This window comes from Camelus dromedarius, chromosome 10, assembly GCF_036321535.1.
Source record: "Camelus dromedarius isolate mCamDro1 chromosome 10, mCamDro1.pat, whole genome shotgun sequence".
Classification (NCBI taxonomy): domain Eukaryota; kingdom Metazoa; phylum Chordata; class Mammalia; order Artiodactyla; family Camelidae; genus Camelus; species Camelus dromedarius.
This window is the reverse complement of record NC_087445.1, coordinates 39,949,485-39,971,487: the sequence shown is the minus strand read 5'-3', so window position 1 is coordinate 39,971,487 and position 22,003 is coordinate 39,949,485. Positions and strand designations below refer to the sequence as shown.

General features: G+C 39.0%; 1 protein-coding gene across 7 annotated transcripts in view; it reads left to right on the top strand.

Annotated features, from left to right (window-relative positions):
* Positions 1–22,003, top strand: part of TRPM6 (transient receptor potential cation channel subfamily M member 6) — a 142,861-nt gene that overhangs the window by 92,753 nt on the left and 28,105 nt on the right. For all 7 annotated transcript variants that reach the window (XM_064490283.1, XM_064490280.1, XM_064490282.1 and 4 more), the window contains 10 exons: positions 187–310; positions 2,186–2,274; positions 3,601–3,659; positions 5,137–5,162; positions 8,502–8,552; positions 10,148–10,213; positions 12,002–12,285; positions 12,564–12,646; positions 13,404–13,609; positions 20,017–20,068. In XM_064490283.1, coding sequence (XP_064346353.1) covers positions 187–310; positions 2,186–2,274; positions 3,601–3,659; positions 5,137–5,162; positions 8,502–8,552; positions 10,148–10,213; positions 12,002–12,285; positions 12,564–12,646; positions 13,404–13,609; positions 20,017–20,068 — 1,040 coding nt within the window. The remainder of the gene's footprint in view (positions 1–186; positions 311–2,185; positions 2,275–3,600; positions 3,660–5,136; positions 5,163–8,501; positions 8,553–10,147; positions 10,214–12,001; positions 12,286–12,563; positions 12,647–13,403; positions 13,610–20,016; positions 20,069–22,003) is intronic.

The window sequence follows — 22,003 nt, the reverse complement described above, 5'->3', positions numbered from 1 at the left end:
AAAGTCACATGGATGCTTGTGTCCTGTCAGCATGAGTGGGAGTTCAAAGCTGAGTTTAACGTACAGGTGATTTTAATGTACAACCAGTGTTAACAACCTTTACTCTTCAGCGTGGTACCTCTATTAATACAACACAAAATATTTTCAGAGTAATATCACCGTTCCAACGAGTGTCCTTCTCCCCAGGTCATAACAGTCAACACCTGCTCTCAAAGTGACCAACTGAACTCAGAGCCAGAAGAAAACCAGATCTCAGAAGAACAGGAGTGCAGCAAGAACTGGATTCCCATGTCCACATTTAGTCAGATAAGTATGTGTTAGTCTACACTCTTGGGTCCCGGAAACCCTGGTAGAGTGTCCTCAGGGTATGAGCGTTAGACCACTGCGGGTCCCTGCTGTTCTTTCAAGTGGGGCTGAGAGTATGAGAAGATAGCCACACTCTCTTAAGAAAATAGCTCTTTCCTGCTTTCAGCTTTTTTTTTTTTTAATTGAAGTATAGTTGGTTTACAATATTGTGTTAGTTTCTGATGTACAGCAAAGTGATTCAGCTACACACACACACACACACACACACACACACACACACATTCTTTTTCATCTTCTTTTCCATTATGGTTTATCACAGGGTATTGAATATAGTTCTCTGTGCCGTACAGTAGGACCTTGTTGTCTGTTTTATATATAGTAGTTTGTATCTCCTAATCCCAAACTCCTAATTTGTACTTCTCCCTCCCTTTCCCCTTTGGCAACCATAACTTTGTTTTCTATGTCTGTGAATTTGTTTCTGTTTCATAAATAAGTTCATTTGTATCATATTTTAGATTCCACATATAAGTGATATCATATGGTATTTGTCCTTCTCTGTCTAATTTACTTTATTTAGTATGATAATCTCTATGTCTATCCACATTGCTGCAAATGACATTATTTCATTATTTTTTATAGCTGAATAGTATTCTATTGTGTATATACACCACATCTTTTTTGTCCATTCATCTGTTGATGGACATTTAGGTTGCTTCCTTATCTTGGCTATTGTGAATAGTGCTGCTATGAATATTGGGATGCGTGTATCTTTTCAGGTAAGAGTTTTCTCCAGATATATGCCCAGGAGTGGAATTGATGGATCATATGGTAACTCCTGTTTTTAGGTTTTTAAGGAACCTAAAAGTATAGTTTTAGCTTTTCTTATAGGTATTTTATTTTAATTATAATATTGTGCTATCACTGGAACCATATTTATCATAATTTTATAATATTATAAAAAATCATATATGAAATGTTGTGAGTTTTTTCCCAGTAGCTTTTTTTGCATTTCCTGTATACTTTTTTTTTTCCAGCACAAAATATTAGGAAAAAAATTATAACTGTTATCTCCTATATTTAGCCAGGGACTCTTAATAAATACTGGTCTCAGAATTAACCCAACCAAGTATTTATTAAATCATTTTGGGGCACCTACTATATGCCAGGGGCTCTGTAAGTACCAGGTATACAAAAATCATAACAGTAATGATCCTTGTCAACCTTTTAAAGAAAAGGCTTAATATTAAAACTATTTCCTGGCATTCTTTCTATCTTTCTTTTGTTTTTCTTTTGTTTTTTTTTAAGTAGCCTACTACAATGCTTGATGCAGTTGTTAAGGAAGAATTTCTAAAAATCCAGACCTCAAATTTCATGTATTTTGTTTTTATTTTATTTTTTATTTTTTGAAGGGGGGAGGTAATTAAGTTTATTTATTTTTTTGATTTTTCAGTGGAGGCACTGGGGAATTGAACCCAGGACCTCAGGCATGCTAGGCATGCGCTCTACCACTTGAGCTATACCCTCCCCACCTCACATATTTTAAATAGAGCATGGATGGTAGGGTGCAGGGGAAGGTGAGAGTGGAAAACTTACTAAAGGTGTTTTATTGGAGGACAGGTTATGGATAACTTAAAATTCTTGACTTTGATAGAGGTATAAATTGTTATAAATTTAAAAATAACTGTTGAAGAATAGATATAGAATTTCAACCACCTGAGTAAAAAGGACAAAAGAATCTTGGTAAAACTTGCTAAAAAGAAAAAAAAACTATATTCAGATTCACACTGAATGCACTTGTTTAGATCTTTTATTTGGGAACTGTGATTCGAATGTAACACATTTTCATGTATTCTCCAATTTTTTTCTTCCTTTTAACAAGGTCTAGAACCGTACATATATCAGAAGATGCGAATCAAAGCTCCACGGCGTTCTGCACAAGTCAGTGATTACGTAAGGCGGTCTCAAGACGTAAAAACATTTTATCTGATACTTTAAAAGCTCAGTTTTTTCACTGCCCCCCTCCCACTTTATTCTTTCCTTGTTTTTCTTTTTGCAGTTTACCCACCCAATAATTTATCCTGGGTATTATGAAAGAAAGAATTTAGGAGTTTTGGAAACTGTTTTCAAATACATAAAAGTTGCCATGTGGAGAAAAATAAAATATTTTCAATATGCTTTTAATAGGTAGCGCTAGAATCGACATGTAGAAGCTGCTGGGAGACAGACTTCAGCCCACTCTGAGAAGGAATTTTTAGCAATTGGAGCTTTCCAAGGAAGGAACGGTTTATTTACAGAAGTAGTAAATTCCGCATAGTGTGGTTAGTTAAACAGGATAAGCAGACCTCTCTGCAGAAGTGTTGGGGGGGAGCTGGACATTGCAGGGTAAAGGACCCTCCGTGTTTCTCCAGCACTGAGGTTCTTTGATTTTGCAGTCTGTTTTTCTTGCTGTTCTTACTGTAAGTGCCTGTTCTATTGCCGTTCAGCATGTGGGAAGTGTGATCTATTCAAACTAGCCCAAGAAATCTATTTTGGTCTTGGTTTGAACATTATCCCTATGACCTTGGGAACTGTATACCCATTACCTGTGTGACTGTGTCCTAACAACCTCAGATGTTCTTGTAGGAATGTAATCTGTGAAAGTGTAAGTGAAAGGAAATTGGAGGCAGGGGCGTCTGCCCTGTCAAATCTTGGCTCTGCCACTTCCTAGGCTTCAAAGCTATCCACATCAATTAACCAGTGGACTTCATTAGCTGTATCTCTAAAAGGGGGTTGATGCCAGCCTTACGGAATTGATTGTGGATAACGAAAATAACACTAATGAAAATGCCTAGAGTAATGCTTGGAGTATACTGGGCTTCAAGAAATAATAGTTGAACCTAAGTAGGAAATAGTATGAGAGAAATTCAAGGTCACATTCTCAGTAATCAACTGAAACAACAATCTACTGATGAGAGGACATAATAATGTAGTGATCAGCGTTTCCTGTCAGCTTTGACCTTCATTCCTTCTTTTATGTCATTAACTGATTTTATGTTTACTCTCATTTTTGGAAAAACCTTTGTATATTACATTTTCTCTTTGATATCCCCATAAAAGTAATTTTGGTCACCACTTTGAGTTACTCATGTATGTGCTAACATCATGCGTCTTTCTAGTATGAGTTTAGTATGTTTAGTAAAAGAAATATTGAGCTAGAGGAAAGGAAAGAAAGAACTATACCGTCCAAGGAGTGTGTTTTGCATATGTGTTACTGGAAGCTGGTGTGACATGTAATGACCTTTCCCTTCTGCTCAGGATCTAAGCAAAAACTCTTTGTGGAATTCCAGGAGTACCAAAAGCAATAGGAGCTCTCAGTGAGTATTTCTAAATGTCTGTCTTTGAGCATCTTTGACTTCTATTTTTTAACCTGATTAGGAACAAAGATTTAATTGGGTCAGAAAAGGAGGGAAAAAAAAAAAAGCATGTGTCCAATGACAATATTTTTCTTTTGTTAGCAAGAATAAAAATCATTTATTATTCTCCTAGTTTTCCTGTTTCTGGTAACAAGATCTCACCTATAACAAGTATCATATCTTTTTTGATAGGTAAGATAGTGACATTTGCATTAAAAAATAGGACTAAATCTGTCTTGACTTAAAAAAAAAAAAAGAAATAAAGACCAGATAGTTTTTTCTTCAATTTTTTTTTCCAAATTTTTTTCTTTTAGTTTATGAGGTTGATTTTTCTGGTTTCTTATTAACATCCTAAGTGTTTGTCAAAGCAGTAACTTTGAGAAGGACTGAGACAGAGAGAAAGGAAGACAGGGCTAGAGAAGAGATAGAGAACTCACATTGCTGTGGACTTGAGTGTCCTCCTGAAATTTTGTTTATTCGGAGAAGGTGTGAAAACCAACCAAGCAAAGATGATTCTATTTTGCTTGTAGTGTTTGATGGACTTTTCCAGCTGCATCATCAAATTAACCACCCATACAGCTATGGGAGCAGCATTCAAAACCATCTGAATTCTGCAAAGGGCCAGTTGATGCCAAGCAGGTGGAATGTGACTTTCAGCTTGCAGTCAGCACTGTCTGATGTGGCCTTTTCTCTGGAGCTCCCAACAAGGTCTCTCTGTGCAAGCCTGCCTCTAGACTCAATGTGCACATGACTTTCCTCTCCCAAAGTTTCAGTAGTTTGTGCTCATGCAGAGTAGTGGGTTATTGCAGCATGAAATTAAACAATAACTGTAATTGTACTTTCCTCCCTAAGGACCTTAAATACTGGAGATATTCTTTGGATGCATTTATTCAGACTTGCCTGTGGCCACTTGTGCACTTGAGCAGGGCACGTAACAATTTAAAGAGAGATAATTTCAGCCTGTGAACATTTAGGGGCCACGTGGGCTAATGAAACTGATTTGTAGGCTTGTCCAGAGACATTCACAGACTCATTTGTAGGCATCTGCTTTGCATAGTTCAGGAATTCTTTAGTTTAATTGATCCAGAACAACACAAACACAGTTAAATCTTATATATGTTGTGTGATCACATAGCTAATTAAAAGCAAAAACCAACAACTGCTTTTCAGTTAGCTTAGGGCATACACAGTAAATGAATTACATGATTTATCTGGTGCTTATTTTTTTATGAAAATAATTGTAGGGCTGTAAAATGTTTCTCTATTGCTAAAGATAGGGGTCAGATGTAACTGATACTCTTCTTTCAAAGAATTATATACAAATATATATGCATTTATACATATAGACTCTGTATTATTACTGTTTCACACACTTTTCCTTTCTTTGATCACTGAAAAATTTAAAGCTTTATCTAAACAACTTTAATTTTTCAAACAGGTTGAGAATTTCAAATGGAGCTGACAGTAAGTTTTTGTATTTACTTTTTCATCTTATTAATGGTGAGGTTCACTCTTCTGCTGAGGTTTTTGGAGTTCTTGAAATCCTATTGATGATTTTTGTCTGCTATACAAAGAAGCAGTTTCAGTAGAGAAGCAGAAAGTTGAATGTCTTTCTCCAGATAAATCAGGACAGATGTCTGATTTAAAACTTTTGAGTTACCTGTTTTTTACTATGATTTTCCAGTCTTCTCTGTGAGTGAGGTTATAACCACTGAGCTCATCTAGACTATTCAAAAACTCTGTCAGATTTTAACACATTGCTCATTAAGAACCATTCATAAGATTATGTGTGGACCTCCTCTCCTGTATGGTTTCAGTGGGACTCCATGCCCCCAGTGGCTCAGTAGGACCAAGCCCTGTGAGATACCTCCCTGGTGAAGCCATTCTCAGTAGCTACCCTCAAATTCACTGCAATCTGTGAGCTCCATTACATCTTCTTGACCCCTGGGTACAGACTGGCCACCTTCCTCTTCTATGGTCTTCTTCCATCCCACTTTCTTGGGTTTTCAGTACTTCTTTTGCAGTTGATTCCTTCTTCTCCACCTACAAACAAATTTAAGTCATTTTCTACACAAAAAAAGAAAACGGTCTTTTCCTTGATTTTACCCAGCTTTCAAACTGCCTTTCCTGTCCCTCACCTCCAAATTAACTGAGTAAGTACTAACATTTGGTCATCAGCCCATGGTGTCTGTCCCCACCACTCTCCTGAAACTCTCCTCTTCCTGCCCCGTGACATCACTTCTTTTTAGTCCTCATCAAGCTCGGGGTATTTGATGCTGACCATTTTTGTCCTTCTTGATACTCTGTGTTTTCGAAGTTTCCATGAGGCTGCTGTTCTGTGGCTGCTCCTCTGTTTCTTTGTTGACCAGCTGTTGGTCTCTTTGAGAGCCTACTCTCCCTTCTCCAAGATGAGGACCTTAGTCATTCCCATTCCTCTTCCCCCCAACACCGCTCTTAGCTATCAACTTTGCCTTCTAACTCTATATTACCCCTCACCCCCACCTTTAACAGCTGTCTGATTTGCTCCCCTCTATTGCTCCTGCCTTAAAGCCTCCAATGTTTATTGTCCTAAAGAAAAAGTATGCACTCTCTCTTGCCGTTGATTTTGTGTTGGCATCATGTGTTTGGTTTTCCTCCCTTTAAATGTTCCCGTTCCTACTGGAATTACCTTTCTGAACAATAGATCATCACTTATGTGGAACCTTCAATGGTTTCCTACTACCAGCAGGATGGGCAGCTAATCCCTTCGTCTTTCTCAGTGCCCTTGAGAGCCTGGCCCCCGTCAAAATTTCCAGGCTCATTTTATGAGCCCTTTCATTCACTATTTCTTCCACACACAATATGACCACCCACCTGTTGGCATCTCCACGTGGTGTCTAGAAGGCAATTCAGAATGTTCCACCTCCCTTCTCTCCCACCTCAGGAAATGGCAGCTTTACCCTTCCAGGTGCTGAGGCCAAAGTCTTGTAGTCATACTTGACTCCCATTTTCTCACATCCCTACACCCACCCCATCTGTAAGTCTTTTAAAAGATATCAAGTATCTGATCACTTTTCTACCCCCACGTACCACTTTTCATCTCTTCCCTGGATTACAGATGGTCTCCAAATAGGCTATTTCCAGAAAACAGGCAGAATAACACTTTTAAACTGCAAGTCAGATTGGGTCACTCTTCCGTTCAAATGATGTTTTGTCTCACTCTGTAAAAGCAAAGTCCAAACACAGTCCACAAGGCCCTGTTGATCTGCTCTCCCTCCTCTAACTTTCCCACCTTCTTTCCTCTCAGCACAATGCACCCTGGCCACTCTATCTACCTTAACATAGCAAGTGTTCTGCTGCCTCAGGACCTTTGCACTTGCGTTACTTCTGCCTGGAATGCTCTTCCTTTATCCATGTAACTCACCCTTGCTTTCCCTTCAGGTCTTCGCTCACGTTTCACCTTATCAGAGAGGTCTTGCCTAACTACCCTGTAAAGTTGTAACCTCCCTGTCCCCCACACTTCCTCATGCTCTTGGTATACATGTAATGTACTATGATATTATATATTTACTTGTTTGTTTATTTTCTGTTTCCCTTTCCTAGAATGTAGCCAGAGACCTTATCTGTTTTCATTACTGCTCTTTCTCTTAAGGATAGACTGGTACCTGGCACATAGTAGATGTTCAATAAGTATGCATCAAATGAAATGTGAGCAAGATCTCACAGCTCCTTAAGTGGTGAAGCCAGGTTTAAAACTCAGTTTTGTCAGACTCAGATGCCCATAGTCTTTAAGTATTTCATTGTTTGTCTATGAAGTTTCCCTAAGCCTCTGTCTACAGCTCTATTATATTACTTAGCAAACTGTATTGTGACTATAGTTTACATGTGTTTCATATTAGCTTTTCTCTAAGGTGAGAGCCACTTCTTATTCACATCTGTCATGCCTAGCATGACCCTTAGTGGGAGCTAAATACTTTTTTTTTAATTATTGAATTGAACTTAGGAAAGAACAGTCTTTTCTGATGATCTTACTTTTTACCAAGCACCCCCAAAGGGATTTTTGTTCTTTTCCTTATCCAGCAACAAGAAGCCAGAGAGAGCCGTGAAACTGGGCTCATTACATTGCTTCCTCTATGAGGTATAAAGCAGTTACCACCATGAGACTAAAGTTCTCCACTCTAATTTCGATTTCATGAAATGTCAAAACTGTTGCAGAGGATGTCTCTGGAGCCTTGTAATTCAGGACTTGAGCAGATAGAAGAGAACCAGTTAAACTTTCAAGAGGTGTTCCCAGCACATGGTCCTTGTGAAACCAAACACCTCCCTTGCTGTCACTTTTTCCACCTCCTCTTTTGTTTCTGGTATATACCTCTTAATGTGTTCTCATCATTTTGTTGTCATTTTAAGTCAGTGAAGTAGTCTGCTAATAACTTGGTATTAATCATGTCTATACGGGTACTGCATCCTGGTAGGGAGCTCAGAGAATTGTGCTTCTGGGATGTCATGAAGTGTGATGGGCAGCCAAGTGCCTTCTGCAGCCCAGAGGTGTAATTGGTTCAGAGGAAATACATCTTTGAGGCTAATATTACCTGTCTTTCTTCAATTCCCTGTATAAATATGTTTGGAGATATTGCATTGGTGATTGGAAGCTGTCAGGATACCATGCACAATAATGTGGTTAAAGGGTATCAGGCAATCTTTTTCAAAAACTGAGAAGCCATTCTGATTAACCTGTTCAATAGTAACTTTGAAGGCAATATATTCATAAGCATTTATTTATCTCCAGCCGAGTAATTAAAATGCCAATCTTCTCTATAATTTCAGAAATCTCAGCCTCCTTAAAAAGCCCTCAGGAGCCTCACCATCATTATTCAGGTAGGAGGCATGCGCACATAGACATGTCAACTGGGCTAAGCGTCTGTGATTCTGCACTTGGAAGCAGAAACACTGATGAATTAGTGGTGTTGGTATGGCTCCCAGGTTGAAAAGTTGTTTACTCTGATGAGAGACCATTCAGATTTCTTATCTTGCCATTGACTCGGGAAAACAAGTTGGTAGGGTTTAAGAGAGTTTGGATTTAAAAAAAAAAAAAAAGTTTATTTGTATTGGAAAGTTCCAAATTGTCAAGGGGAAAGATGACCTTGAGATCTGAAAATTCTTTACAAGCTCAAAGCCATCCCAGAGCCAAAGGTCTTTGTGTTTTGGACTGGGGAAGAGACAGGCCTGAGACTCATTCTCTGAGGCAGGGTTTTGTACCCTCAGTGGGCCCTCAGTGACTGTAACCACTGAATGGTTGCCAGCCCCACAGGGTAGGTTCAACAAAGACACCTTAAAGGATGTTATTAAACAAGATGTCAATGGTCTTGACTCTCTTAAGCAGCATCACTTCACAGGGCTTCAGTCGTCTTTCTTTCAAAGTGGGAATAATTGTACTTGCCCTTCCTGAGGAACGGTCTGCCAAAGGGCTAGCTGAGAATACAGACGGAGATGCTTTGAAATGCAAAGTGATATAACAGCCAACTGGACTCGTGCCATTGGGTGGTCTTTTGGGCATCACTGCTCTCAGCATTGGATTAGATAATACACAGGCAAGCTTTTTATGCAATCTAAAGCTCGGTATATGAGTAAGTGTATTGGTATGATAATTACCATTATTATTAATTATATCAAGGTCATGTGCTCGGGGTCCAGTAATAGACTACCTTATCCTGAATTCTCCTCTGTAGTGAATAGTGTATTTCAGTGGATTCCAGACCCCACATTCCAGGCTCTTATAACCAGCTCTTTTCAGCTCAGCAGTAATCCGTTATTTTGACTCCAGCTGTCAACTTAAGAAAGTCTCTGGTGAGGAACACTGTAACTCACATTGACTCTGATCTGTTAGGCTACAGCTCTTAGCAGGAAAACGCAGATCACTTGCTTCTAATTAAAAGTGGTCTTCAGCTCTCTCTGGGTAAAAGAAGATGAACTCTGCAAAGTTAACAGTAGATGTCCCCACAGTCCACTGTGCATTAGATTCGACCTGGAAAGGAAAGACCACAGAGAATGAAAACCACAGATTAAAATACTCTTTAGGAATTTGACACAACATTGTAAAATGATTATAAATCAATACAAAATGTTAAAAAATAAATAAATAAATAAATAAAATACTCTTTAAAAGAAAGTTCCTCATATGTAAGCGTTAATATGGTGTTTGGTATTCAGGAGAGCGGAGGTGATAGCCCTACCTCAGAACGTATTACATAATCTTATATAATCTATTCCTAAGACTGGGATATCCTTCCTGCTTAGGGCATAGTATATTTTAAATACTGTGTTGTAGATAATATTTTTGGTAAAGGGGAAGATAAAGGGTCTTTGAAATAAAATATTTTACTATTATAAGAGTATATTGATGTGGGGGAGGCTTTCTGTAAATTCAGCCCACTGACGCATACTTAAAATAATAAATCTGCTTTTGTTTGCAGCCATCGAAAGGAACAATTTAATGAGGCTTTCTCAGAGCATACCATTTACACCAATCCAACTGTTTGGTGAGTGCCATTTCTACCCTCTTGGGGTTGTGCCAGGATAAAGGCATAACATCTGAGTAAATCATAAGAGAAATCATTTTGCATCATTTTAGTGGAAAATTTCCTTTTGCTCATGGTTGCAGTTTAGTGAGATTAATTTCCTAAAATGGAAACTCTTATTAACTGCCTGGCTGGTATCTGGGGTCAAAATCTAATATACTATGGGGATGGGACCTATAATGAGCAGCAGTTGGGAAAAAGCAATAATGTTGCACCTGGCATCCACTGATTTAAGGCTGGAAGTAAGTAGAAAAGAAAAGAACCAACCAACCATGAGTAATAAACACAGAAGAAAATGTTAGATGTCAATACGGTAAAAGCGAACACATCTGAAGAGAAATGCTTTGTATATTGTTTTTTATTTGTTTGTTTTGTTCCCTGTAAACTAATTGCTCTCAGCTCAGAGCACAAATGTCATTTTTAAAGGCTGGAGTAGTAAAGAAAAACAAGCTGGCATCAGCCGGATCTACCAGAGTTTCTCTGTCCTGCCAATCGGCAAAATCACAAGGGGCCCCACACTGTCCTAGGTCTTGATTCTCCCTACACTCTTCACGTGGGGACGATCATTGATGCAAATACCTTTTCCTCCACTTGGCTCCTTGGCTGGTTTTCCAACTCAGTAGCTCTGTTCTCAAACGTCTAGGAATTTAGAACTCTAAAGAGATCTTTGGTGGTATTTATCTGGGCACCAAGTATAAATTTTTGAAAACATGTTACTAAGCATTGCCTAGAAAAGTTCTTTGTTAAGCAATTGAATACAAGAATGAGCGAATTTCTTGGTAAACCAGTACAGTGTTTATTTTTTTAAAAAGCCATTTGAAACAGAGATATAAGGAGAAGATTAAACACAGGCTGGACAGAAGTTGTATAGAATATGCTACTTCTGTTAGGAAGCATTAAATACTTTATTAGGTGGAGTCTAGGCTGAATAAGAATTGCTTCCTGATCAACAGCTTAAATGTGGAAGGTGCAAAGCAGTTAAAAACATTTATGTATAAAAGCTTTGAGTGGGGTTGGGTTTGTATCCGAGGTTCTATTTCACATTAGCCAGGTTAACATACTTAACAACATACTTAACCTTTACAACAACCCAGTGGAGTGAGCGTTATTTTCACTTCCATTTTACTGATGAGGAAAGTGAGGCTTTAAGTAACTTACCCAAAGGCACAAGGGAAGGAGGGAGGGGCCCTGGGGTATGACTTTGGTTCTAACTCCAACTGGGTTAAACCATGAATTATCAGTGGAGTACTGTCACCCCCAAGGGAGCAAAAACATCTTTATCTTTTTATATTAAAGCATACACACACACACAGAGTACACAATCAGATATACAGTATATCTTTGGTATTAGAATGTCAGGGAAGGGGCAATTAGGAAAAAAAAAAAAAGCCTGAAACAGCTCCTAAGGGTGATCATAATAAACACAATAAACAATAAACTATCTCTTTGAAAGTATTTGTAACAAAAGAAGCCTAGCCTTGCTACTCTGTTTTTCTTTTTGTCCAGTTGTAGTCTACAGTAAGGACAGCTTAATTCTTGTGTGACAGCTGGCACTTTGTTCTCGCCCTCTCCCTCTTTACTGGACTATCACATGGTCAGATGTCTATACTTGACCCTGTACAGATGAAATTCCCATCCCTCTCTGGTTCTTTAGGAAACTGAACTGGTTCTGAGTTGAAATTTAGGATGCCGTTCACGTCACAGACATGGATCTTGTTGACCCCTCCCCTGGACTTCTCTTTGCGGCAGGAGAAGAAGTAACTGTCTACAGGCTGGAGGAGAGTTCCCCTTTGAATCTGGATAAAAGCATGTCTTCGTGGTCCCAGCGAGGGAGGTCTGCAATGATCCAGGTGTTGTCCCAAGAGGAGATGGATGGTGGCCTCCGCAAAGCCCTGAGAGTCATCAGCACCTGGTCTGAAGATGAGGTCCTCAAGCCAGGGCAAGTTTTCATTATGAAGTCCTTCCTCCCTGAGGTCGTGCAGACATGGTACAAAATCTTCCAGGAGAGCACTGTGCTTCATCTTTGCCTCAGGGTAAGTCAGAGACCCACAGCCCAGGTGGGAAGATCACAGAAAGGGGATCTGGCTCTGCCTGGTCGAAGGCCATGATCTTCAATCGGAAGGATAGCCTACTCTTTTTTGGAGGTGGTGGTATTGTGTTATTTTTGGCTTTTGCTCATGGAGTGGGTAGGGATGGGAGCTGAATAAGGCTGAATAATCACCCCTGGGAGGCCCCTAGTAACGCTATTTTCATTAATTAGTAGGTGTGTGATAGCAAACTAGTATTTTTATCAATGCTCTCTGTTTTGCAGGAAATTCAACAACAAAGAGCTGCTCAAAAACTAATCTATACCTTCAACCAAGTGAAACCACAGACCATTCCCTACACGCCGAGGTGAGAAAGTATGGGCATCCTGGCCCTTCACTTTAAGTGGGAATTTCTGTCAATTTCTTTGCAGCCCTGTCAGTCATGAGAAGTACCAGACCGGTGGGGAAGTTCCCCATGACCTTAACTTCAGTTTCTTCCTTCCATAGTTCTTGGAGACAGTAGAAAAAGAATTGGACATCCCAGGGATACTTTGGCTTAAATCGCTGAACTTGTGTGAGTGGAAGAGAGACGATCAAGCAGAGGCCATGGCTAACCTCTCAGTTACGAAGACAGGCAGATCTTGGGTGTAGCTACCAATGTCCAGAAACGTTGTGGCAGAAAAGCACTCCTGTTTTAAGTATAGTTTCTTGCCCTAATATCTTACAGAAATTAGGAACTTTAGAAGAAGGATCTCCCGTTGCTTTCACTTGAGTGTCTCCGTACACTTGCATTCATTTAGCAAGACAGATCATAATTTGGTGCTGAGGACTTAACAGTAAAGTTTTATTGTTTCATTTACAAGGAACTTCATAGAGCACGGCCAGCAAAGTTGAGTTTGGAACTCATACAAGGGTTCCTCAAAGAGAAGGGAGGTGGGGAAGCATGGGGGAAACTCCCAATCTTTGCATTCCATTCCTTTAGTAGAAAGGCAAGGGCATGTGCCTTGAGGCTGCATCAGACGAGAGCTGGGTAATTTCCCCTGCTGCTGACTGTTCAGTAATGTGAGGTCCGTCTTTGCTGCCCTGTGGGGAATCAATGGTCTCTTCCTCCCCCCACCCCATAGGTTCCTGGAAGTTTTCTTAATCTACTGCCATTCAGCCGACCAGTGGTTGACCATTGAGAAGTATGTGACTGGAGAGTTCCGGAAGTACAACAACAACAACGGGGATGAGATTGCCCCCAGGAACACCCTGGAGGAGCTGATGCTGGCTTTCTCTCACTGGACCTATGAGTATACTCGGGGAGAGCTGCTGGTCCTAGATTTGCAAGGTGATTGATAGCTGAGGATTTGATACAACAGGCATGAGGCAAAGTTCAGGAAACACTGACCAGGGATTGCTTTCTCTGTGTCATTGTCACCTACATTCGACCCTGGCTCTTTCTTTACTCAAAGCCAGAGTTAAGGTCTTTCAGTGGAGACCTTTCTTGACAGTGTGTAGTGTTTTTGTTTTTGTTTTTTTAATTTGAAAATGGAAGATGGTATCTGTTTCCTGAATTTATTTATTATTTGTGAAACTGTCTTAAGAGGGAGGAACCAGACACATGTCCTGAGAGATCATGTAAGAACCAGGATGGATAATGTGTGGAGTGGCTGTCTAGCTTTGAAGGGAGGTTTATTTCAGAGACATTGTACAGGGATGACGGTGAGCACCTGCTGTGCTGTTTCTCATTTAGATCAAGAGAAAACTATAGGCAGATGATTAGTTGTCTAAAATTTAATGGCATCTAGAATTTTAATCTAAATGGGAAATGATTTTTGTACCAAATTGTCCAGTTTTATGGCTTTTCTTTGGATTTATGTTCAAAATAAGACATAGGCATGCATTTATACACATAGGAAAGTTTAAATTCTGGTCATTTTTCATGACTTCGAGTCCAATACTTTAGCAGTTTATCATTTAGCTTGCTCTCTTCACTGTGTACCTTGATATAATAGTTCACAAAAGTACGAACTCGGTCTGAGCGAGACAACGCAGTGCACTCTTATTTAGTGGAAGCCTTTGATCAGTGCATCTTTCCACTATCAACACCTCACATGTGACTTATAATCCTGCAGCACGAAACAGAGTATCTCTAGCAGGCTTTCCTTGCAGGGACAGAACAAAATATGTATTAAGGTCAAAGTTTAGTCCCTGGGCTCACCGACTGGGACTTTGGTTTTAAATAAGGGATTTAGCCCAGGACCTTTCATAGAAGTTATCTCATTTAATCCCAGAAGCAGCACCTCGAGGTAGATATTATGGGGAATTTAGGCCCAGAAAGTTTAAATAACTTGCCCAAGGTTGCACAGCTACTTAAGGGGGAGCCAGGATGCAGACTTAAGCTGGTTTGACCATCCGTGTTCTTTCCTTTTCACTGTACTGCCTTTTATTTCTTTACAAGTTTCATACCCATAGGACATTACCATGTTCTGGTTCATTTAAACAGATCGGGCATTTCATTGTCCTCTCTGACTTTCCCATCTCTCCAGACCTAGATTCTGTGCTGAAAGCCAGACTTTGAGGCTGGAGACAGTCGAAATAAGCAGGCAATCCTGGGGCATCGTGAGCAATGTCCACTAAGACTGCAAAGCCATGTTGATTGAAATTTGTGCCACACGCCCAAGGATACACACACACCCACACACACACACACACATATGTATATGTATATATATACATATACATATATGTATATGTATACGTCCTAATAGTTTTCAGTTCAGTTGTGTTTTTTATTTAATTGTTTAGTATTTCTAGTCTTTGGAGAGATGATGTACATTGTCTGGGTGGCAGGGAGTGGAGACTGAAAGGCCAATTAGGCTCATATATATATGCACTTTTCAAACTACATATAAGTCCTTCCATCCTTTCAGATCTGTGCTGTTCACAAGGTTGAATTGTACTTCTAACCCTCAAACACAGTATTTTAGGAAGCAATTGTAAACAAAGTTAAAACAGGCTAGATGATTCAGCTTTTAAACCAGCAAGTACATGATCCATGTAAACCCAGCACGCTGATGCCCAAGGCATCTGCTTTTGTAGCTCATGTTGGGGAAAGCTTGATTGTTTTCATCTTGAGTACTTGAGTGTCTGTGCTTTGAGTTTTGGGTGGAGTTGTTTAAAAAGCGAAAACAAACAAAAAAAAAACAACCAAAGAAAAACTTTAAGAAATTAATGATGACTCTTCAGTGTGTTTTGTATTCCACTTGAATAGGTTTTTGTTTAATGATGTTTATGTTTGGGGATTTTTATGTCTCTTAGTAATCCAAAGTGGCATTAAACAGAACAAATGCTGTGTTGATAGTCTTGGGGGAAAAAGGAATTAACTTTTTTTTTTTTTTTAACTGAGCAATTATGTGAATTGCAGAAACAGACGCCAAATAAACTATGTCAAAATATTGACCTTCAAAGGAGGGAAGACTGGACATCATAGAATGAGCATGAAGAGATTGAGATACTTACCAGAGAGTTTTTGCCAATTGGTTAGCCCTGAATTTATGGCAGAACGTGAACCCTATAATAGTAATTATAAGCAGCCATAGTAGTACTATTACTAGCTATCATTGACTAAATACTAATTTTTTTTGCCAGGCACTTGGCTAAAGGCTTATGTGCATTATCATATTTAATCCAAACCAGGTTGGACAGGAAAAATAGGAGAATATAATGTATTCTTAAAACGTCCTAATAGTTTTCAGTTCAGTTGTGTTTTTTATTTAATTGTTTAGTATTTCTAGTCTTTGGAGAGATGATGTACATTGTCTGGGTGGCAGGGAGTGGAGACTGAAAGGCCAATTAGGCTCAGTTAGGAGAAGCTCTGAAGTCACAGTGCTGGGGTTTGACTCCTGGCTCCACCATGAATTAGCTGTGTGACCAGGGGACAACTACCTTGAGTCCCACTTCCCTCATTTGTAATTGGGGTAAATAATATTATGCACTTAAAGGGCTGAAATGAGGCAAGTTCCCGACACAGTAAATGTTAATTGTTGTTGTTGTTAGTATTAATCTCTGTGTGGCTTGTTAAAATGGAAGTTAATCTTCAGCAGTGGGTAGTCTACGCTTAGCTGTGTGGTCCTGGTGGTGCTTCTGGGAGACCCCAGCTTCAGCGTCTGTAGAGTGAAGCCCCGATCAGCTTGCTGTGGCTCCCTATTGCTTGGAGGAAAGAAGGAATGAGAAACCCTCTGGCAGTTTATTCTTTCAGTTACTTCTTTTCTTTTCCTCTTTACTTTCTTCCAAGGAAGTGCCAACCATTAACCCCGGAGCTGCCACATCAGGCCAGGAAGCTGAACTCTAAGGAGAGGCTTGACTAATTTCAGATTGCTTGTAATTACACTGTAGTCTTCCAGTCTCTTTCCATTTAAAAATTTTCATATGACAGCCTGAATCATCATCATTATGTGTGAAATCCAATATTTAATTTCCAGAAATGAGAATGAAAAACAATTGTATTTCAAATTACAGTGGTCTATGGCATGTATTTTTTTTTAAGTTTACTATAGTTTTCAAAGAACTTTTGGAGATATTAATTTTTTTAATCAGAATAAATCAGCATTTGCATCTGCATCAGCATGACACATTCTGCTGCTACAAGGAAGGTAACTTTCCGTAGATGTAGAAGTTCATGAATGCATCCCAAGGTGGGTGGGATCAGAATGTAAGTCTCTGAATTTCTCCTAAGGGCATGTCCTGTACTGCTTGTGTGTGGGCAGTTACTCTGTTAAGGCTGGTAAAGAGATTTCATTGGGATTTTTAGATCTTAAAATGTCTTATTATCTTTCATGTTTTCCAGATATCTAGGTGAATAGGTGGATGGGGTAGGATGGGGTCTATGCTAAAGTTTGCCAGTTGGGTGACTGCTGTGTAGCTGGGGTGACTCCTGCGTAGCTGAGTGAGGCAGAGGTGGTGGGCATGATGCTGGTGGTGCAACATGATTGGTCCTCTGAGCTGCTTTCTGTTCTTCACTCATTGGAGTGCCCTGTCTGCCATTCGAGGGTCCCCAAATATGTTTCTAGTAGTCAAACTTTGAGCTGTCACTCTGGGTTTAAGGATAGAAAGGCTTGGAGATATTCTTTACCCTCAGTCTTAATGGCTGTTCTGTTCATTAGAAAACAGTACTTTACGGAAGTGAAATAATCGGAACATGGTTTTACCAGTGGTAAGAAGACAGAATTTAACTTCACAAGAGCTCTTGCTCGAATAAAGACAATGGAAATAGCAGCTGACACGTAGCTTCCTCTGGGTCATTTTGCTAAGCAGTTTGTATGGTAGTTCATGTAATCCTCTCAGAAACCCTATAGCACAAGGCCTGTGATTATTCGTGGTTTCAGATGATAAAACTGAGACTCACAGAGATTAAAGAAGGTGTCCAGGTCACACAGCTAGACAGTGATGGGGCCGGGAGTGGGACCCAGATCCTTTGACTTTGGATGAGCAGTGAGATGGAAAGTAAATGGGAGCTGATGTGACCTTGATAGACTTTTTTCCTTAAAACTTCCCTTTTTCCCCAATTCTTAGGTGTTAAGATTTAAGCTGCATATCCCCAGCTTAAATCTACAGTTTACTCACATGTCAGCCTAAAGCTTTCATCATTGCCGGGAATTGCAGACATAAAGTCAGACCTGAGCCTAAACGTGTGAAGGTTTTGTAGCTGTTAGTCTCTGTTGGTGGGACCTGGGCTATTTGTCTGTTGTTCTGTGTATTTACTACATAGTGCTCTTTATTTACTGCAGAGTTAAACATAGTTGTTGTGTTTATTTACTACATGTTTACTGTATAGCTAAGGTCCCATTAGGCTGTTCCTTCATGTGTCTGTAATGAGAAAAGCATACAGAGCCCAGCCTCTTCCTATGACTTTTCCTGTAAAAAGAATAAAGGCCAAGCAAAGCACATTTTGCACACTTCCCCCTGAGCCTGTGTTTTAGTCTTATTTTCCCTTTCCCTGTTCAAAATCAGTATACAAAAATACTGAGCCAGTGGTTCTTTAAGGGTCCCTGGGTAGGATTCAGAGGATCTGTAAACTTTGATGAAGAAACAAATTTAAGTTACACCTTTATTTCACTAAACTGTGGCTGAAATTCATCATTTCCTCCAGTTATAATGGAGACCGCAAACCACAGTGGTATTCACAGGAGCCATGACTGTTTGCAATAGCAATTACAGATATTAACATAGCACATTAGAGTGCTGGCAGATATCTCAAAATTCTGGTTATATTTATTACTAGTTGGATGTTAAAGTGTTATTAAACTTGTACTAGATCCTGTTATTTAACGTGCTATTAAAGAAGTACATGTATTGCAGTAAAATTTTAAAATATTTTGGTCACTGTATTTCAGTATTATTGGTTTCCTTTGTAATCGTATGCATTCAGATTATATATTGTAAAATATTATTCTGAGAAGGAGATCCCTTAGCTTCATCAGACTGACAAAGAGGGTCATGACACAAAAAAGGTTGAAAATCCCTGTTTAAACAGGTTATTTCCCTAAGGAAGTCAGTTTCTTAGGGGAATGGTCTATAAACTATATAAGGATTACATTTTCTTGTGAAAGGTTTAGCATGTAGTAAAAACATACAGAACATAGTAAAAATCTTTTTTAAAATAGTGGTTAGGAAACTTTTTTAACCAAATAGAAATATGTGTTATACATTTTATATGATTTTTAAATCAATTTCCCACAAGGGTGGTCTCTTCCAAGCCGCGAGAACCAGTGCTGATTAGAGGCTGACCTCAGAAATCCCGCTGGCTTATGCCCACCTGCTGCATTCACCTGCCTGACTGGCTGTCTTGTCTGTGCAATGCTGCTGTTGGAAATCAGTCTCACCATGACTTGCATTTTATAACAGAGATTTGCTTTGGCATTGATCCCTGTTTTGATAAGTGTTAGCTTTAAATTACACTTATGTTATCCTTTTATGCTTTGATGTCATCTTTTAAAAAAGTAAATTTGATTGAAGAATCACACACATTCAGAAAAGTGCACACAGCATAAGCACACAGCTCAAAGAGTTTCCACAACTGAACATATGTGTGTAACCAGCACCCAGATCAAGAATGTGGGGTGTTTATATTTTTCTGTTTAAAATTCTCTATATATAGCATTTGATGTGTGTCTTTGATGGAGCAGAGGTTGCACCTGCAGAACCACACAGCACCTTGCACCTTGCTGAGCACTGATGGACTCCATCTAAGGAGACCATGGACTAGTGGGAGGGACACAAGCTTTGGCTCAGCTTGAATTGAGTTACGACCTCTTGTGGACTGTGCAACTTCTGATAAACTGCTTAATCTCTTTGAACATCAATGTTCCCATTGGTAAAACGAGGCTATGAGGATGCTAATGCTTATTTTTCATGATTGCCAAGAAAATAAAATTAGAATGTCTAGTATATATAAGTGGTAAATGAATGATAGATGCTATTATCAATGACTGTGAATACATTACAAAAACAGTCATTTGTAGCCTAGAAGTTTATTTTAGCATAATAGAGAGGGTTGCAGGAAAAAGCATATTAACTAATACATTCAAATATGCCTGGATAATTTTTATAGTACAGTTAATTCACATGATGTTTAATGTACTACAGGGTGGATGTAGGTTTAAAGAAAGAAGTTAAAATTTGGTTATTATTTTCCTGAATTTCTGGGAAAATGAAATTCCCTGTTTGCTAAATGAATTTTCTTTTTCTTTGGAGGTGTTGGAGAAAATTTGACAGATCCATCTGTTATAAAACCTGAAGACAAACAGTAAGTTAATTTATGATGTTATCATTTAGAAAATTGCATTTAACACATTGTACATGATTTCTTAAAAGTAATTTTTTTCTTAAAAGTAGTTTTTAAACATTTATGTATCTTGCCTAGATCCTAGAAAGGTTTTGAGGCAGTTTATATCTATATTTATATCTGTATCTGTATCTATATTTATATACCCAAAAATATCTATATCCAAATACAATACAATAAAATACAGTAAGATTTAAAATTCAGTAAGGTTTTAAAGAATGCATAGATTAGGAAATAGGAGCAAAAAGAAAAAAAGGAAATAAAATAAGATTAAATCTGTAGTTGTTAGTACACAAAAATGGTAATTATGTATGAAGACCAATGCAGTAGCCAGAACTTTGTTGCAAATTTGACTCTCGAGTTTTCTAGTGATCCAGACTAAAGAGAAATATGGGTAAGTTCAGCCTTCTCTGGCTTTGATGTGAAAGCAGTTAACGTCATAGGAGAAGCACCGTTTCCTTGATTGTCATCACGGCGGAGTCATTGCATCTTACTGTGGGCAGCGTCTTCCATCACATGCCTGTAAAACGAAAGCTGAGGGCATAAACTGTGCTGTTCAGTAAGAGCAAATCTATGAGAGGCCAAAACAATGGGGCTTAAATGTGTAGCATCAGACTGTTAATTCAGGACTGAAGTGTCAGTTATATAGAGGGATGAGTCATCTGCCTGTCCTTTGAATTTCCATGGGCATTCCATCCCATAAGCAGGGTTTTGGGAAGACTTGGCAGTAGAGGATCGGGGTGGTACTCTTCTGTTGAAGGTGAAGTAGAAGTAATGGTAATGATTAAGGATGGATCAATATGATAGATGACAGTGGTTGTCAAACATGATTTTCATCATAATCGCCAGGAAAGCTTGTTGAAACACGGATTGCTGCCCCTGCGCCTCACCCTTTGCCCCCAGTTTCTTATTCAGTGGGTTTGGGGTGGGGCCCAATAATGTAACAAGTCCCCAGATGATACTAATTCTGCTGGCCTGGAGCCCACACTGTGAGAGCTGCTAATATACAACATTTTAATACCCTAGTCATCCTAAGTGTCTGTACTTGGCCCCTGGGTTGTAAAAATACACATATAATTATATAAGCGGGCAATTACTATGTAAGAAAATCTGACATTTTAACTTCCCTCCCATAGGACTCACCCTGTAAATATTCACTGCTTTAATGCTCTATTCTTTTACTGTATGATTTAATATGACTGTGGTACCATCTGCAGGCTTCTATGCAAAGAGGTCCACCTAAAAGTGTATTAGCTATTTCTTTGAACTAGGTGAGCTGGAGAAGATAAAGCCAATCCATACCGTTCCTGTGCAGCCGATTCCCATGATAGGTGACCATGGAGTTCACGTTGTAACCCTTACGGTACAGATACAGGCTTTGTTATTTTTCCGTTTAGCCAAGCTAAAGTGTTTTTAGATAAAAATACACATTATTTCTTCAGTAGCCCTGTGTGCCCAAGGGTTTGTAGTAGGAACCCTTTATAATTTTTAAGCACTTCCTTTATAATTTTGCATTGAAAAAATTTTGCATATATAATGCTCCAAGTTTATGTATACTCTATCATTATTAAGTTTTGACCTTGGTATATATATTTGATATGACCTGAATATTTCTAACTTTTAGAATTCTAAGAAGATTATATTATTCCACTTGACAGTTGAGTATTTAATTGCATCCTATAGGCCAGTGGGTCTCAATTTCTATTAGGGTCACCTAGGGAACTTAAAAAAAAAAAAAGCTGCTCAGAATTAGCATCAAGTCAGAATCTCAGAGGAGAGGGCCCTGATGTCTGTACTTCTTAAGGGTTCCCCAGGTGATTCTGACGGGCAGTCAGGGTTGGGAGGCTCTGTCTTATGGCAAACTTCATTTTTTATGACTTGAGGATATGGATGGAA